The sequence below is a fragment of the Chroicocephalus ridibundus genome, chromosome 7, assembly GCF_963924245.1.
Source record: "Chroicocephalus ridibundus chromosome 7, bChrRid1.1, whole genome shotgun sequence".
In the NCBI taxonomy this organism is placed as follows: Eukaryota; Metazoa; Chordata; class Aves; order Charadriiformes; family Laridae; genus Chroicocephalus; species Chroicocephalus ridibundus.
The window spans coordinates 25,341,425-25,360,884 of record NC_086290.1 but is presented as its reverse complement, the minus strand read 5'-3'; the positions used below and the strand labels follow the sequence as shown (position 1 = coordinate 25,360,884).

Genomic DNA, 19,460 nt, shown 5'->3' with positions numbered 1-19,460 from the left:
CTGTATAAATCTCATGGCTTATTCAGACATGTTTTTAACCTACAAAGTCTTATTTGCCTGTTTTCCTGGCTTTTTAAGGGATTGAGTTTTGCTTTTTGAAATACTTGGTGACTATACAGTTAGATGAGAGTTTAGTAATTGATGGTACAATTGAAGACAAGCCATTTTTAGTCAGAAAAATACCGAGTATTTCTTCCTTGTTTGCATCTTGAGGAAATCAAAGTAAGCATAATTCCACAAAGGAGCTTGATACCTTTGATACCTCCATCACCAATCTCAGCGTAAGGTCATACCAAAGCAAGATCCACCCAATTCAAATGCATAGAATTGCAGGCTCCAGTTCTAGAAATCTGTTTCTTCCACATCTCTTCTTCAAATGGGAAGTCTTACCTGGTGACCTATTAAATGTCATTGGGTTTTACTCCTGCTGGAAAAAATCTGTTCTAAATCTTTCCTTTGAGTCTTTTCTTGCCATTTTAGTTGTGGAAGCTGCATGGTGTGTATCCCTTACAGTGCTAGAAAACTCCTCTGTTTTTCTTTCTCATTAGATTACCAGATTGCATTTTGGACAGGCAAGATGTGTGACAAAAACGAGGTTCACGCGTCTGGTCTGGCATAAGGCAAATTATTGTTCGTGATCAATAGCAGGATCTAGGTGGTTTGGGGAGGGAAAAGAAAGCGTCTTAACTTCAGTCTCCAAAATATACCTGCATTTTAGAGTAGACGTGCAGCACTGAATGTCCTGTATTTTGTTAAATAAATATTTCCTTGGGTGCAGAGGAAATACCTGTTACTGGTCTGTCAAATGACTGTCTCTATTTGGGGAACTTTGGATGTTGATGCTTAAAGCTTAATTCCCACCTAATGCCCCTGGGAGTTCCACAGAGGATGAGCGAGCGCTGTCTGGAACTTGGAATCGGGTACTGCCACCTGCTGATCAAAAATCCAAGTGTCCGGTTTCCTTACTGAATACACTTTAAATAATACACTTTAAAATCCTTACTATTAAAAATTAAAAAGTAGTTACCGAATATGAAATCCTCCTGTATAAAAAGAGCTAGAAAAATATTTTGAGACTGCTACTTATTATGCTATTTGCTGGAAATTCTCAGGTGCCTATGAGTTTGTAAAACGCAAGGAGAAGCCGTTATTTCACAAGAGTAGCCCCTTGTTTCTTTACTTCCTTGTTAGCCAGATGATAATTTACAATGCTCTTGAGGACTTTAGTCTTTATTTTTCAAGTAAACAGGCTATCTTGCAGCAAACTGAGTAACGCTTCCTTTAACTGTTCATGCGCAAGCACTGTTGACAGTGCTATTGGGAAAATTAATTATGAGGTATTTTCTTTTTTCCTCCCCCCTCAAAGGCTTTGGGAGTTTCCAGTCAAAATGACCGATCAACAATAAAGAAAAAAATTAAGGATATTAGAAAAACACAAGAAAAACTGGAAAAGCAGAAGGAAAAGGTTCAAAAGAAGGAGAGAGAAGTTCGCAAGACTGGCAGAGTGGTAGCCACTCTCGAATCAAGCTGCTAAAATCACCCTGTTTTATTTTAGCACAGATTTGCTTCATCTTGAGGAAGTTCAGCGGATTTGTATATAATTGTACAATTGAGGGAGGAGGGAAAGTGCAACAGTTTAACATAGGTGGTTTTTTACTTTTTAATTATTGTCCCTCCCCATTACAACCCAATAAAATGAAATAATTTTCAGGTTTTTTTTATTCCTAGTTCACTCTGCCTGTGCTAATAGACAATAATTTAACTTTCTGCCTTAAGTAATATTTGTGCTTCTGAGACCTCATATGCCCTCTTCATTGAAATTGATGTTTGCGAAAAGTAAATACTGTATTAAAAATCATTCCAACATTAGTCAACTAGCATTTGATAGAGCTGAATCTGATAGAGGGACAATAGAAAAATCCTGCCAACAAATTCAGTCTGTGACAGTCTGTTTATCTGTTGCCACTAAAGATGTATAGTAAAAATTAAGTTTAAGAAAACGGTAATGTCAAATTAATTTAAAAAGAAAGCATGTATTTCAAATTTATGGATTATTTTGTTTAAATTCTTGTATTTCTGGGATTTTCGTTCAAAGTTCACTGTAGTAGCACATTGTTTTTGAATTCTATGTGTTGCAATTTACTGAGAAAATAACAAGAAATATTACGTGGTTTTCACAAACTCCATACACTAAGCATATTAAGTTTTCTGTACACTACCTGTATGGTGTTGGGACAAGGTTTAAACCTATAAATAAGATCTTTTTAACCTATTTTTCCTAAATAATGCATAGTTTTATAGATTTATGCTATGAATAAGATCAATTTGCAATACATGTATTTCTCTTTTCTACCTGCTACAAGATTTTTGCGGACCAAATTTATATATTTGCTAATTTTAAACTATACTGTTTTTCAAACTTAAAATACAGAGGTAAGAGCTGAAGGAAAAATTATCACTGAAGCACTGGGTTTCGGCATTGTATTTAAATGTTCTGATTGTAGACTACAGATTATTTCTCTTTAAAGGAGGATTTGATTCTCAGAATAGTTTAGAACATGAATTGGTGTTTTGTATATTTACATACTATTTTCTAGAGATACTACAACAGCACTTCCTTTAATTAGATTATTCTAGAAACATAGACTAGCTTAAATATCAATTCCACCATAGAATGGGCTAGAACAAAACTTACATTAATTCCTTTATGTGGACCAAGTTCTCCTTTAAATCTATGGACTGTTTTTCATTTTAATTAAATGAATGAACTTCACTGTTGATGTTTCACAGTTGTTATTTTTTTTTGTATAAATGTCTTATGAATTTCATCAAAAGGGCTGTGTGGAAATGCTTCTGCACACTATGCATTTCCAAAATAAAGTTTGAAAATCTTGGTAATAATTACTTTTTAAAAGAGGTTCTGTTTTCAGGTTTGTGCATTAAGAAACAATTATTTGGTCAAGATTTAACTTATCTACTTTGTTTCCAGTAGCTTTGAGTTTGCATTCCAAACTTGCAGACCCTGAGCCGGAGAGGAATGCTGCCCTACTGATAAAAGAGAATGGAATTAGAAGTACGGAATGATCAAATGCTGAGGATCACATACGTAAAACCACCCTTTGATTAATTCGGTCAAGGAAGTTTATGTTTCAATTAAGTGCTTTCAGCTAGAACAGAGAATATTGATATAATGATGTATTACCTTATTTCCTTTAAGCATACTGAACTGTACATCGCACCCTGTGAAGAGCTTGTTTCTCAGGAAATAATGTTTTCAAAGGTTTGCCTGTGTGCAGAGCTGTTGTAGTTAAACAGGGGCCGCAGCAGGGATGCTAAACTCACCCTGCACCTGAGCATAAGAACATTGATTATCACAGACCGGAGCATTTAACATCTGTCAGATGCGACACGCGAAGGCTCGCTCCATGCAACTAGCTTAGTACCAAGCCACACAATCACCCAACTGAAAGCTTAATTTTTTAAAATAGCTTTAATGAATAAATGTAGTGATTCTTCAAAAAATTAAATTAACACAAACCAAGATTAATTTTACAGTGCAAGACTGAGCTCATTTGCATACAAAACTATTAATCTCAGCATTTTGATAGCTGAGCTGTTATACTGATTTTCTACAGTGATTCACTTCAACTTAACCAGTGTGCTAGCAGTGATTTTGCTACAGTAATGAAAATATTAAACATAAAAATTAGCTTCTGAACTTCTATTTAAATCAGAAGTAATCTATGTAGGGTTAAACATCATAAAGTAAAAAAAAAAAAAGTAAAAAAACCCAACAATTCTGTTTTCACCACAATCATTTGGGGTGGCAGGTGAGAAGATACAAATATAAGTACACAGGAAGTTGTTCTAATAATTGGAATTCAATCAGTAGCTAGCTGAGAGCATGAAAGAGATTTTATTTCAATAATACCACGCAAAATACTTCAATAGACTTTCTAAAAAACAAGCTGTGCTAGCTTTTCATCAGAAACATCTCTTGTAGTTCTCAGATATTACGAAAATCAGTTCAACTAAGCTTGTTAAATATTTAAAACTTAGCATAAAAGCTAGAATGAACAGTTGAGCGTTGAGGTTTTTAAAATCCCTTGCTGTAACTTTCAGCTTTAGCTTAGCAAAAGCAATAGCTGCAGGCGTCCCCTCTAACTTCTGCACAGGCCCTGTTTGGCAATGTGTGGAATTTCTCACATACATCCTCTTTCCAGGGTCGAAGGAAGAGAACAGTTACAGCTTCTCCTCGCTTGTAGCCAGGCAGATTGAAAGGTTGCCAGTCACCACCTCACATCCTCGTAAAGAAAAACAGGGACCTCTCAAAGTGCCCACAGGCTTGGGTGGAGCAGGTACCTGTACTGTTCTGGCGGCAATTAAACTAGACTAATCCTCCCTCAGTGTCGGTCTGTGTATGTAGCCCATTCTGTAAATCACTCCCATTAAAGTGACCTACATTAGCTTGACCAGGGTATAAAACCATTTTAGTGTTTGGCGTAAGTAGGCTGGGGGGAGGTAGCAGGTAATTAATAACCTTTCATCTGGCTCAGCTACAACTAGAAGAGCATGACTTCAATTTCTAACATACCAGCTCTTGCCTTCACTTGTGGTGTCACCTTCTGCTCTGTGCAGAGCTAATAAACTAGCGAAATTCAGGCTTATTCTTTCTGAGAGGGATTATGCATGTCTGCTGCACAGCAAAAATCACAGAATTACATGCACTGAATTAACTGAGAAAAGGATTAGCTTTTAGCGTCTTTAAGTGCATCATTCCTAAAATGTTCAGGAATGACAGGGATCGAGGTACAACATAGGTGTATACGATTTGAACAAAGCTGGCACAATAGGCGCTAAAAGAAATTGAATCCTTTAATAAAAGAAGGATTTTGTACCTGAAATGTAATATCCATTCCCCTCTCTGTCTTCCCCAGAATGGTTTGACAGTTTGCCTTTGACTGATAAACAGCATCTGCTTACCTTATTTACGCTACAGTGTGACTTCCAGTTATTACATAAACGAGGCCAGAAGCACACCACAAATATAAAGGTATTTTCAAAAACTGTTAATTCCACTTTTTCGTAAATACTCCTGAGAAGGCAGTTTCTGTTGTCAAAGTAATAGAGGTGCCCTACTGAGAGCAAATTTTTAAAAAATCTGTTTATTAAAATAGTTTCCATTTACAGCTGTAACCTGACGTACCCCAGAGTCTGAGATCTTAACTAGGGCTAGAACAGTGATACTGCGTTTTGGTATTACCTACAGAAAGAAAAGCAAATGCAAGATAGCGTATCTTTACTGTACACAAGCCAACATTATTTGCTAATTCACAATGATCGTGGCAAGGTATGTTTTTCACATGTATTAAATATTCACATTACAACCAAAGAAATATGACTGATACCACATACCTGAGATACATTATACCAGTGGTAGCAGCTAGAATTTTGTTTTAATTGGGTTTTTTTTGCCTTTTTTTTTTTTTTTTTATCCCTACAGACCTAAGTGTGATTTCTACAGCTGCAGAAAACCTTGATGTAGGCAAGGTGTGTAGGCGACATATCTAACTTTGCAAAATTAGGCTTCAGCATGCTTAAGATAAAAGAAGAGAAAGTGCCATACAGGTGCAAAGGTACAGCACTGAACTCCTCAGTATTTCTTGCATGAGTTTTTTATTAATATTCTATAATGAAAAAATGCTCTGGTGAGCTCTTTCAATAGTTCTTCTATTAAAACAATTTTGTAGTTACATGAATTAATACATTTCTCACCAGATACGAAAGAGATTATATTGGTCCCTATAAAACCTGAAATTAACTGCTCCGTTGATTTAGCTACTGAAAGTAGTCATAAATAGAAAGTGGAACAAATTAAGTGTGACCTTCTCGCTTAGAATTTAAAAGTGTGTACAGTTTGGGGTTTTTCCTGGGTTTTGTTTGTGGGGTTTTTTTATTCCAAAAAAGAGTTACACCACTGTTACTCCACTTATTTTCACATATCAAATGTGGCTCAGCATCTTGGTGTAAGCCAGGTCTTTTAAATTCCCTTTACCGTCATACCTACTTCTTATGAACTGTTGAGGAAAACGCTATATACTGCGGAAAGTGGTCATGTCCTTTGGCTCACTGCTTGGCACGCACCAATCATCTGCTTCGTGGTTTGCTTTATAATGTTTCCAGGCTGCTTTGTTATATACAGGAAGTCTTTCAATTGATTCTGTTGATAAGGCCTGTAAGTGGAGAAGACTGTAGCTGACTATTCTTTTTAATCAAAGTTAACAGTAACAGAACAAGGAGTTCCATTAGCAGGTAGAGTTGTGCGTAAATTTAAAATGGTAAAGTGTTAAATCCTACCTTTATGTAAATAACTGCATCTGTACCATAGCCTTCTAAGGAATACAGTTTCAGGTCTCCTTGGAAGTACTGTGCATACAGGCGTGAAATAGGTAAGCCATAACCAAATCCAGCCTGATCCAGGAGAAAAAGTGCATTTTCATTAATTGCAGCAATCACTGGTGTTTTCTGTTTTAACTTAATAGGTAAGTAAGCATCATGTTTGACAGTAAGGGAAGGAGTTGAAATGTTAAACTATTATGCCCCGCAGAACTAATATACACCCCAGAAACTGAAGAATGCATGGATGATTGTGAGAAAACAGTTTTATTCCTTTGTCAGACAGGGCTGCTAGGTAACAATTCTTGTATTATGGGAGCTTTTTCAAGAAATGATAACACCATTAGAGAAAACCGTACTGAGTCTGTCTTATGCCTCATGGAGCTGCTAATCTTAAGAACACTGAGTACTTAAGTCAGATACGTTTCATCATCAGTATATATATAAAAAAGATCCAAGAAGCAGCATCTATGAATTTGTAGCTTACGCTAAAATTCTGTCAGGCCCTGTCTGCAGTAGCAGGACATAGCCCTGAAGTGTTAAGTATATATTTTTTTTAATCTATGACATTTTAGAGCTTATCTCTCAGTGAACATACACAGCACTTTTCTTGTAAAGATCTAGTGTTTAATGAGTTGCAGTCATCTAGATGGAGAACACTATATACATTTAAAAAAACCATACTGAATGATGCAATGTGAGAGAATGAATACAGGAAAGCTGTTCACAGCTTCTTACTGAGACCTAAGGCTTTATTTCTTGTGCATATATTAAGTTCTTAAAAGACCAAAGTAGATTTTTTATATGCCCTGTCACATCTGCATACCTTCATCCTTGCTGGGGGATGGTACAACTCACTAAACAGTACAAATGAAACCATGAACTTGGTCCGAAATCATGGCTGTAATTATTTTTCCTTTCATTCAGTGGCGTGGCCACAACAAGAATTCAGAGTCCTGTCCTTACTGCAGTGCACGCAGCATAGCTAAGTGTTCTGCTTGATGTAGCTGATCTTTTTATTTGGTAGACAAAAAGAGAATCTTGAACAAGTTTAAATAATTTTTAGTATTTCAGAATTTTATGCAATTTTCCAGTTATTTCCAGAAAAATATGTGAGTTAAGCTATAAGATAGAAATGGTGATACTCTTTGTATCTATAAAATCAGTACTTCATAGCTTTGGCTGAGTGGTTTCTTTCGTGACAATTAAACATATCCAAGATGAGAAGGTATAAAAGATTTGCATACCAAAGGTGTAGCTCGTGACGTCTCAACACGTGGACGTGGTGCTGTTGAATACATGTAGTTAAACAGTCTGTCGATTTTCCTCATAGGAACACCTCCACCACGATCACTCATCTGGAACAAGAAGGAACACGTAGCATTATGTCCCTGAATACATTTTTATAAAAGACAGCTTCTCTCAAACAATGATCCAGAGAAAGTTCAGGTAAAGCACACTATATAAGTTGTCCCTATTAAATTAACGAATTTTCTTAAATTCTCATACCTCAGCTACAGCGATGATCAGAGAGAGGAATCATTTCCTTTCATCCCTTATCCAAACCGTTTAAATAAAATACTACCATAAGAAGTATTCATAATTTCTTGGAAGCGAGAAAATTCTACTTAAATTGTGCATTGCTTTTATCTTGCTCATAACTTAATTTTGTCCAAAGGCAGCATCTATACCTTTTAGCAAGTGCCAGGATCTGTGTATTTTTTTCTTTATTCCTTAGGAATACTGCCAGTTAAATACAATCTGTTAAAACTATTACGGAAGGAGTAAGTCAGAAAAGTTTTTTACTATGGTTTAGTTAGACCTATGAAAAAGCCAGTGCTTGTAGTTGGTTTCTGACATACAACATGGATGTTGTACAGAAAAAGAAGAAATTACTCTGCAAACTGTACTTCAGGGAGGTTCGATTTGCATGGAATAAATAAAATACAATGCTTATTTTGCTTTAATCAGTTGTTTCACAACTGTACAGCTCTGTCATTGTCACACAGAAAATGCTGATATTATAATCGTATAAAGATGCTACTTCATTTTTAGTCATGGTTGCTTATAAGCTGGGCAAGACAGGAGTGTGACAATAGCAGAGAATTCTATTGCAGAGCCTTCAGTGTGACTGTGCAAACTCTATGCATTTCCTACTGAGGCAGTATGTGAAATTCCATAATGGTCTTGTTCCTTATATACTACATCATCAAATGCAATCTATTGTTGGAACCTGATCACCAGCTAAAGTTAGTAATATGCTCCCTATGACAAGGAAAAAAAACCAACAATCAAAATAACTCTCAAAAGAATGGAAAAAGTGGGTACCTTCACAGTTAAATCCTCATTTCCCAACGTGACGTGTACATGAATTGGCGGATAAATGCATCGATCAGCGTTATGTTCCATGGTGGCTCTCATTGCATTCTGCAATTTTCAAGTACAACTTAAATCCCGTTCTTACCACTTCGGTATATTATCTTAAAACATCAATTTAGGAAAGTTATTTTTATCACATATTTCAAAATCAGGATAAATGTATATGGGTTTAGAATAGGGATTTTTAGTATTTCCAGTATATTCAGTATCAGTATTTATATTAGACTACGCAGACTTCAAATATTTATTTTTTGAGAACAAAGAGTATCTTAATGTGCAGTTTTATTTGTTCATAGTTTATTTATAATGCATAGTACATGCAATATGACACAAGGATCAAGAAAAAGTCTAGGACTAGAACTTGAGGAAAGCTCTATAAGACCCATTACACATTATACCAGGTTTGAAGATGTCCCCAGAATTGTGTATCATCTTATTCTCACTCGCTTTTATTAAGTAATGTCTTTATACATTTTAAGATATTTTTACAAAGCTGTCTACTCCGAAGATGTCAGACGTATTCAGTGGCTAGGCAAAGGAGATACATCTTCCAAAGCTGTTGGTTTTCCATGCAGTTACTGTTTGTCTAAAGAGTACAATTTAGGTATCTTCTTGCAGTCAAATAGCGACAGGTTTGCACTTGCAAAAACATGCTGCTACCTAGAATTGGTTCAAAAGGCAAACAAATACAATCTCACTAAACAAAGGTGTATAAAAGAATTGTGTAATGGTAAGTGCACAGACCTTGAAAAGCTCGAAAACCATGTGATAGAGATGTGATGGCACATACACCACTTGCATGGGCTGTCCTGTTGATTTAGCTGGAGAAGAGAGAGTGTAAATGATTAAATAGCAAACTCAGTATCTTTTATTCATTCCTGCAGTAATTCAAAATGTATTTTCGTGTTGTTGAGAGAATTTACAAGAGAAGGAAAGTTTGAACAGAAATCTCCTCTGAGAAGTTGTATGTTAATGTGTAAGTCATACTCAAGTTTTTCAAAGGTGCTTGCTGCTTCAGAAATTAATCTTAAAACCCACTGTGGCATCACTGGTTAGGGCACATAGTAATTGCTGTCTAATATCTATGAGGAGTTTATCGTGAAGATAGGATTAGGATCTTCAGGTGGTGGGAGAACAAGAAACAGTGAGTTAAAGATGAAGTAAGAGAGGTCCAGACTGGATAGAGACAAAAACATTTTCACCATGACAATTAAACATTGAAACAGCCTGCCCAGAGATGCTACGTAGTTGTCATCCTTGGAGGATTTGTAAGACCAAACTGGATAAAATCCTGAGCAACCTGGTCTGACCTTGTGGCTGTCCCTGCTTGAAGCATGAGGTCAGGCTACAAACCTCCTGAGGTCCCTCCCAACCTGAATTATCTTACAGTCCTGCAATGCACCAAATAGTAACTACAGCACAGCTTATTCTTGGATTTATTTAGAAATGAGCTGATTTCTAACAAGAAACCTTAACAAAAATTATATAGGCAATTCTGTCTATAAAACTGGTATAGTTTTCAAACTTTTTTTAAAGAATAAATTATAGAAAATATATCATGGGAGCGTGTTCATTATATCAAAAATTAAGGAAAGGTTGTTCTTAAGGTTCTTTGAGTTCAACAAATTAATAATTTCGCACCAGACTGTGTTAGTGACCAGTGCAGTGCTTTATGAACACAAATGTTGAAGATTAGTGATGTCAAAATATCTAGAACAAATTACCCACCCAGTAAAAATAAAAGAGGGGCAGGAGGAAAAAATAAAAATCACACTCTGAAATATGTCGGGTTCCCCTCCTCAGGGTAACCACTTCCCTCCATGCCTCCACGCCCAGATCCCATATCTATGGTTTAATTAATGGTCTCCACTCTCAGCCATGGGCAAGGAATGTGCTTTTGGCCTGGATCAGGTTTAACTCACCTTCACAATCCATTGAGCAAAGGTCACCCCTCTATAAAAACTTTATAAAAACTGAACTATTTTAGTTTCTCCAAAGATGGAGAGAGGTAAACCTTTTAACCTAGATACAGAATGCCAGGTTTTGTACAGCAGGAAGGAAAGATACGGAATGTGTAGTCAAGGCCACACTTTCTTTGCCTTTAGCTTCATAGGCCAAGTTACTGTGGCTGCACTTTGGCTTTCACAATTACTTGTAGAAGCAATTCTGATTGCTTGTTTTTGTAGGTCTGTCCGAACTTGGCATTTGGTGTCTTTAAAAGTATGCCAGTGAGTTGTGTCCGAAAGGCTCTTTAGCATTCAGCAGGACTATGAGGACAACAGCTGACCTCTCCATTCATAGCAACACAGCTGTAAAGTGTTTTTTCAAGTCACAACCAAGGGGTTCAAATAACTTTTACCACAACTTGAGTGTACTATATTGATCTACAACTACAAGAACATAATAGCTGAATAAGCAAGAGAAATAAGAACTGAATGTTTAATATAAATCTTAGAAGTGCCACAAGAAGTGCAGAGAGGGTGAGATGCAATAGACAGTGTAGGGTGAAGACATACAAGAAACCTTAGGGAGGGAAGGAGGCTGCTAGAATCTGCTATATCAATACTGCCAAAAACTTTTCTACTGGTTTCAGTTTTCTAATTAAAGGGGGGAATAGAGAAAGCCTTCTGCCAAATTTAAAACCAAAAAAAACCACCCCAAATAATTATTTATCACAGTAGATAGAGAGAACACGTTAACTATATGAAAAGCAGAAGGAGAACATTTCACCACCAGTGACTTTAGAAGGAGTCATCGCTAAATTCAAGAGTGCCTCATCCCATATTCGCTTACCATTCAGCTCTTCAAGGATGAGTTCGGGAGAGCTCATGTAATATAAATCACAAAGACTCTTGGCACTTTCATAGCCATCTATAATAAAAACACAGAAAGTTAGATTTCCTCCTCCACTTTTTTTTTCCCCTTTTCAGTTCGCCAAAAAGAAAAACAAAAATTGAAAACACTGTGCACTGTCAGGGAGATTTTGTATTTTCTCATAAAAACTGGGTTTATAGGGAAAAGTGACAAAACTGTATTACACTTTAAATGAAACTTTGGCTCCAGGTAGGAAAGAACAAAACATGAATATCAATACATGTATTGGCTCTCGGTATAGACATTCCTGTAAGTTTTCAGGATTCTTGTTCTTATCTGATGAATTTACCTTTAATAACTTCAACAACATTGCAGGTAGGATCAATGCTTCCAATATGTTTTGGATGAGCTGGATTAATTTTCCCACCAAACAGTAACGCTGCCAAAAAAGAAAATACTATTTAATACCCAATATAATTTTACATTTTTAGATGGTGTCTTCAGTTTTGCTAAACAGAAATTTATAGGCAATATATAATTCCAATCTTCACCCTACTTGAAAACCTACTACTAATAAATATTTTAAGAATTGTATCAAGAATGAGTTTATAAATAGCAAGGCAAATGGCGTACTCCTAAGAAGGACTTAAGTACATATTAAGCACTTAAAAATAAAGGAAAATATACCGACATAATACAGGTGTCATTTCCCCTCCTTTCAACAATAGCACTTACAGTGTTGATTAAGGAGCATTCTAATTGAAATGCGACTCATGTAGAAACGGTCTAAAAAATACTGCACATTCTGTGAGGTCACTGGATCAATGCCAAAGCTTTCCTTGTACTCTATTACTCCTTGAGCCATCGTAGGAATTACATCATTGTGTCGATTCCGGATTTTTATCACAGTATCTGTAAAACTAAAATTAACACATTTTTAGTATTTCACTTTCAAATGAATTTAATACTCTGGCAAACAGAGTATCTGCCTACAAACGTGAAGACAGTTATGTACAGAAATATCACAGGTCTGCCTACAGCAATAAGAAGATAGGTCAGTCTTTACAGCATATTTCAAGCAACTAGCATTGAAACAATCAGTAATCAACCACTATTGATTATTTATAAAATTATTATTAATTATCTTTATTACTGCCAAGAAAAAGAGAAAACTGTGCCAACCACTTTCATACAGATCATCCCATGCCTGTCAAAAGGCAGTTATGCTCAGCCAAACCTACTCTACAGGTGAAAAGTTCCATACATCTGTTCCAACATTACAAATAAGGAACTGGTAAACATTTCATCAAGTTTTAACATATTCATAGCTTCTTCAGTGTAACAAAAAAAGCCTTGACCAGGATGCTACAACATAAAAGTGCTTTGTTTCATGTTTTAATGTACCCTCCTTTTAGGGACATGGGGTTACGTTACTGCGATTCTTACATAAAGATTACAGATAGATTAAATTTTTCTTAAGCTATTATTCTCTTGCTAGTCCTTCTACATAATATTAACAGAATATCAACAGATGTGACAGCAAATCCTTACCTATGAACAGCCCCTGAATCTTCTGAGCTTTTGTCCTTAAAGTCAAGGATCTCCTGAAGGCTTTGGACATACCTTTAAACGAAAGAAACATGAAAAAGACCAATTCTAATATGCCTCCCCAGATACCTTTGGTTAGCAATTTATGGTCTTCCAAGGTTGGTTGTTTCCAAATCATTGTATTTGATATATCCCACTGTCATAACCCCTGTGAATTTTGTTAGATCCTTTTGAATCTATTCATAATGTTTCATTCCAAAATCTCCAGAGCAATGAATTCCCCAATTTAATTAGAATGCATAAAAGATCTTCCTTGTGTTTTAAACCCAGTAGGTGATCACTTATTTGCAGCCCCAGTGAGTTCCTGTTATTAGAAAATCTTCCCAGCTTGTTCACGATTTAAGTATTTCTGCCATCTCTTTCCTTAAATGTGTATTTTCCAAGCTGAAGAATTCTATTTGGTTTCTCCTCACGTAGAAATTGTTCCAACCCTCTGATTATCCCTCTTGGTCTTTTCTGTTCAGGATGGAGCAACTGAAAGTGCACGCAATTCAGAGGAATAACGGGCTAACACAGTGGTACAATTATATTCCTCCCCATTTGTTACTTAGTTCCTAACACTATTTGCCTTCTTGCCCATCAAATGACATATTCAGAAAAATATCCCCAGTAGCATCAAAATTTCTTTTTCCATTGTAAGCACGCAAGGATACAGGGAGAGGAGGTTCCTCTCTGTGCTCTACTTTGCATTTGGCCAAGTGGAATTAATTTCCCATTTGATCAATGTCATTTAGTATCATGAGAATTTAAGCATTCCTGTTTCATTAAGAGCCTTCATCTTGATTGATAGCTCTTTTTATATTCAGTCATCTAATCAATCCCACTTACTCACTGGCAGATTCTCCATTCTCTTTAAAAGCCTTTCCAGATAGCCACGTGCCTTTAGCAGTTGCCAAGCAATCTCTCTGTTTTGCTTTCACCGTACAAAGTTTATGCTTATGTGTAAGTTCCTTACTTGAAAGCAAATTTAACTTTTCAAAGGATGTCTTTTTTATTTTATTAGCCTCATGTTCTTTCTGTTATTTTACGTATTTTGGCTTTGGGAGCTTCCTATTGCTCTTTCTTCATATTTTCTACACCTTTACTCTCAGTCTGCAATAACCTGTCTTTTAAATGGTTTCTACTATATTTTGCAAGCATTTTGTGCATTTGCCTGCTTCTGTTGGTTTCTTCAACTAACTTCTTCATTTTAGCTAAGCTTCCTGTCAACCATTGTTCTGGTGTATTTTTGGTTTTACTGAATTCTCATACGTGACTATTTGCAATATTTAATCATTTTTAATTCCCTTGTGAGTTCTCTAATTGCGCCTAAAGGTTTTTTCCAAGTCTGTAAGGTTAGTTTCTGATTTATGTCACATTGGGGTATTTAGTCTAAATAAGTGATGTTCATGCAACAAGCACATGAAATGTTCTTTCTATAGAAAAGAATGAGTTCCTCCAACTTGTGTACATGCAGAAGGTCACCCTTAAAGGTACGAAATGACACTGTTCTTACCAGCTCTGCACCAGCTGAACTGAAGGTGTTCTTAGGAGGTTGTCTGGAAGCAGGCTTATTTCCTTCATTATGTTTGCCAATCTCACAGGCAACTCCTGTCGCAGAAACATAAATGAAGTCTTTTCACAAGCATTTTCAGATCCTAAGACCAAAATAAATATATGACAACATCAGAATAAAGTCAGTACTTATGGTACAGAACTACACATACTCTTACTTTCTTGCATAAGAGGTCTGTGGTTTTGCTTTAAAGTTGACTTGGCAAGTCTGGTAAGCCAATGTTTCTTTCATGGCAGAGGCCCATTTATATTTCAAAATGTAAACTCATATTGAAACCTACCATCCCTGTTGCAGTAACAAGAATCTTCAATACATAAAGAGTAACTAGTGCAATAGTTGCAAACACATAGCATTCAACTTTAAATATTGCTTCTATCCATGCAAATTGTTCACTTTATTTGCAGCAAACATCGACTGTAACTTGCACTGATCAAACAGTATGTCATTCCGAGCATGTCCGAGAGGCAAATGAAACCAGCACAAGAACCTATAGGAAGGATGCCTGAGAAAGTATCACGGTCCCATACGGCCTGCTTGATCACTGATCTTACTGAATTACCATAACTCATATTGGAACACTTTCAGAAAGTAAATTTTGTAATATTTATCTCATTTTCAGCTAGATCTGTTGTAGTTTAAATTCACTGTCTCAGAGGAACAGAAGACAGATGAATGAACTCACATGAATACTGAGAGAGAAATGAAAGTAGGACAGCTGCTGTGCTTAGTCATTACGGTAGTAGTTCTCCCATACATTTACTTTTTAAAATTTTTACATTTTTAAAAGCTAGAAGTTAAATTACTGCACCTGTTGATAACTGGCGTGTCCTTTTATAAGGACAGGTGTCATCTGTGTGGGTGGCAATTAAATGTGGTTATTAATATCAAGACCTAAATTTATTCCCACAATGCTCTTTTTACCAGGTGAGAAAGGAGGGTGGGCAGTAGGGAAGAGGCTAAGAAATGATGTACTTTATCCTCGGCCAGACTTCTTTCTAGACTTCAAGAGTGTCATGTGAACAGCATCTGAACTTCCTAACCTGTTCATCTGCTCCAGTGAGTACATACCTCAGGCTTGGTGTTTCACAACAGGTAACTCCTAAAAATTAACTCTGGTGTTTCTGCTCAGTTCACTCCTTCCATTTGGCAAGGGGGAGTTTGGGAAGAAGATTAAAGGAAGGGACGTGGAAAAAGAGGACACTAGAAGTGTCTTAAACATGAAAAGTCTTCACCAAATCGAAATGGAGTAGTTTAGTTTAATGTATCCAGACTCTGGTAAGTCATAAATTACACTGATAAGAGAATGCCAGTTAACTTAATAAAAAAATGAACAGCTTACAAGGAATTCCTCCCCAGTGACACTTACCAGTATTGTGCATTGTCTACATACCTCTGCCCAGAAACCTTTCATTCTTCTCCCTAGTGAGATTGTGTTTCAGGCATGACTGTTACTGGCCTTTCCCTTTTCTCAGGTAAAATTCCATAAACAAGTCAGACTGAAGGTATTAGAATGTAAAGATAATCTTCAAATGCCTCATATACTCAGCAAATGACATTCCACCAATTAATTTTTTATCTGGAGGCCTCCATATTTGACCAAGCCTGGGTCAAATTAGGGTAAGCAAGACTTCAGTGAATGGGCAAATGACTTTGTTTCCCTGTGCAGCTATGGTTGATCTAGGCAAAGGATGGATAAAACTCCTACATAAAATACTATGCGCTTATAACCCAAGATATGACTGATGTGTATGATCCAGACCTATATTTGCTTACGGAATATTTCATTTGCTAAATCAAAACCTGAAGGAACTAGAAGCAGACTTTTTTTTTAAAAGTTAGTATTACTAGATTTTATGATTTCCTCTTTGGCTGCTCTCACTCTAGAGAAAGGAGACAAAAAAACCCCCACTGAAAACACTATCATATTATAATAGCTACAGAATGTCTTACGGACAAATACTGTCTCAGTGTTGCACTCTACTCTTTTTGCCTTTATTATTAGTTTTTACTATCAGTTATTAAATCCTTAAGCAAAAGAGAGGGGGAAAAAGAAATTTTTCAATATTACCTTACCTTATGTTCAGGTACTAACAGCAAAAAAGTAGCCTAACTTTTGGTGAGGAAATACTGTGCCTCGAAAACAAACACTGATATTAAGGTAAACATTATTTTGTTGGTATTTTAGTGGCAAAATAGTGCAGGTCAAAACAAACTCTGAATTGCAAGATTCTTTGCATAAAAGCATGGTAGCAACAGAACATATGGTGGGGTTCCTGTACAAATCTGGGGTTTTAAATAACGGATACATTTTATTGAAATGTATAAAACATTGAGTAGATGGAGGAAGTGACAGTGGATAGTTAAGAAAAACTTTTCTTTGGAAGTCTTCCTCCTTATACGAAGTCTGGGGTTCTGGGATTAGTTCTCAGTTGCGTTTTACTTACAAAAATGTAAAAAGCAATACCACTATTAACTAGTTAAATGCTTATATACAACATTTATGTAAACATTTATGCACGAGAGTGACTTGGGTAGAGAAACAGAATGTATTATGCTCCATCCCCAGGCTTTGAAAGGGTTTCTCGGTGTGATTTACAAGACCCTCCTCTGTGTAGTCTTTGCTTTGAAGCCGAACAGAACAATTCCTGCGATCCCTTTTGTTTCCAAGCAGTCAGCCAAACCCGGCCGCCCTGCCAGTGGCTTTGGTGCGGAGCACAGGACCGAGGGAGTATCCTGTTACCGATTTACTCATTTTGAAGGCTAGATTCCCAGTCCTCCGGCATGGCTCTTGGTGTTTGCGTCCTGCTCCTCCTCTCGCACATCTTCTAAAGCAACGACATTCGGGTAAGGTGTTTTTGCAGGGCACAGACATGGGGCTGGGGGGGAGCGATGGCCGTTTCAGCTCCTCGGGGCCGGCTGAGGTTAAGCGTTTCTCCCGTCGGCTATGCCTCAGCAGGCTGCGTGCTGCCAGCTTGCAAAAGGATTGACAGCTCTCACCTTTCCGACAACAGCACCGGTTGTCAGAACCGTCCCCGCCCTCCCCCGACACCGCAGGCTTTGCAGAACAAAACAAACTACTTCTGTGATGCCAAACACACGGGGAGTTTTTTTCGGCTGAATTTCAACCTTGCCACAGTTCCCGTCTCCGGGGAAGGAGCCGATCGGGCTGCCCTTCTCCCGGAAGGAAGCAGAGCGTTTTTCTGCCGAAAGGGACAGCGTTAAGAAGTGATAAGCAACAGCGGGGGAGCGCGGCAGCGCTAACACGGGGAAGGGGGGGAGAAAAGCTCATGGCCGCGCCGGAGCCGCCCCGCTCCTCACAAGCGCCTGCGGGCAGGGCGGCGGGGGCGGCAGGGACTCACCGAAGTCCAGGAACTGCTTCATGGAGAGCGGCGAAGGGGAGAAGCGGGAGTAGAAGTCCACCTGCTGCGGGATGCTGACTGGGGAGGCGCTGCCCGCGGAGGCGCCGCGCAGCAGGGCGCGCAGCAGCCTCATGGCCGCGGCCCTCGTCGTCCCCCCGCTCCTCAGCTCGCCTCAGCCCGGCCCGGTCCGGCCGCCATTTCCCGCCACGCCAGCTCCCCCGGCCCCTGCCCAGGCCGCGGCCTCCTTCGCCGCGCGGCCGGGAGGAGGTGCCCGAAGGGGTGGGTGTCTCCTCCCGTCCCAGCCCCACGCAGCGGCGACGGGGCGGAGGAGAGGGCGGCTCCGAAGGAGAGGGGCGGGGGGTGCCCGGAGCAGCCCGGCCCCCGCCGGCGGGGTCGGAGCCCCTGAGGCGGCCCCTCCGCTGCCACTATGCCTCGGGTGCCCGCTCGCTTCCCGGAGGAGCCCAGCCTCGGACAGGTACGGTGGTGTCGCTTACGGGGGGTGGTGTTCGCTAGCCCGCGGGGCGGGAAGCCGTGAGGGGAGCGGGGGCAGCGGTGGGTGTGAGGGGGCGGGCGGCGGTGGCTGGGACGGCAGGGGCCCTGCCGCGGGCGGCGTGTGCGCTCCGGCAGCGAGGCCGAAAGGTGCCCCCGCATCGGTGTTGGCACTGCGGCGGGGAAGGGCGGCCTGGGGTCGGCCCGCTCGGTGAACAGCGCGCTTGCCCTCGCCGCGGTCCCCGTCTGGGTCCGGGCCAGGCGGGCGGAGGCCTGTGAGGAGCGGGGGCCCCCTCCGGTGAGACCCCCCCGGAGTACTGCGTCCGGCTCTGGGGTCCCCAACAGCAGAAGGACATGGACCTGTTGGAGCGGGTCCAGAGGAGGGGCACAAAGATGCTCAGAGGGCTGGAGCACCCCTCCTGCGAGGACAGGCTGAGAGAGTTGGGGTTGTTCAGCCTGGAGAAGAGAAGGCTCCGGGGAGACCTTATTGTGGCCTACCAGTACCTGCAGGGGGCCTGCAGGAAAGCTGAAGAGGGACTTTTTACAAGGGCATGTAGTGATAGGACGAGGGGTAATGGCTTCAAACTGAAAGAGGGGAGGTTTAGATTGGATATTAGGAAGAAATTCTTTACTGTGAGGGTGGTGAGGCACTGGAACAGGTTGCCTGGGGAGGTTGTGGCTGCCCCATCCCTGGAGGTGTCCCTGCCCAGGGCAGGGGAGGGTGGAACTAGATGATCTTTAAGGTCCCTTCCAACCTAAACCATTCCATGATGGCAGTGGGGACTTGGCTGCTTGGCTGTGGGGCTAAAACGGGAGGTAGCAGAAACCTACAGAAGCACTGGCTTTATTAGCACAGCTGC

The 19,460-nt window shown here is 39.3% G+C and overlaps 2 protein-coding genes across 7 annotated transcripts in view; one reads left to right on the top strand and one right to left on the bottom strand.

Annotated features, from left to right (window-relative positions):
• LOC134518243 (neurabin-1-like) overlaps window positions 1-3,789 on the top strand; it is a 42,932-nt gene extending 39,143 nt beyond the window's left edge. For all 4 annotated transcript variants that reach the window (XM_063340747.1, XM_063340745.1, XM_063340746.1 and 1 more), the window contains one exon: window positions 1,367-3,789. In XM_063340747.1, the coding sequence (XP_063196817.1) occupies window positions 1,367-1,534 (168 nt within the window). In that variant the 3' untranslated portion in view covers window positions 1,535-3,789. The remainder of the gene's footprint in view (window positions 1-1,366) is intronic.
• PDK1 (pyruvate dehydrogenase kinase 1) lies at window positions 3,472-18,381 on the bottom strand. 3 transcript variants are annotated; one of them, XM_063340752.1, is made up of 12 exons: window positions 18,112-18,251; window positions 17,493-17,723; window positions 14,693-14,787; window positions 13,141-13,212; window positions 12,325-12,509; window positions 11,939-12,028; window positions 11,569-11,646; window positions 9,520-9,596; window positions 8,725-8,823; window positions 7,644-7,754; window positions 6,358-6,471; window positions 3,472-6,233 (listed from the first exon to the last, which is right to left on the bottom strand). In XM_063340752.1, exons 2-12 carry the CDS (start codon window positions 17,622-17,624, stop codon window positions 6,093-6,095), a joined length of 1,194 nt encoding a protein of 397 aa, XP_063196822.1. In that variant the 5' UTR covers window positions 17,625-17,723; window positions 18,112-18,251; the 3' UTR covers window positions 3,472-6,092. The 3 variants fall into 3 exon arrangements, with proteins under 3 accessions (XP_063196822.1, XP_063196821.1, XP_063196824.1); XM_063340751.1 differs by lacking the exon at window positions 17,493-17,723 and having other exon boundaries at window positions 14,693-14,834; window positions 18,112-18,381; XM_063340754.1 differs by lacking the exon at window positions 17,493-17,723 and having other exon boundaries at window positions 18,112-18,249.
• Between the last annotated feature and the right edge of the window lie 1,079 nt (window positions 18,382-19,460).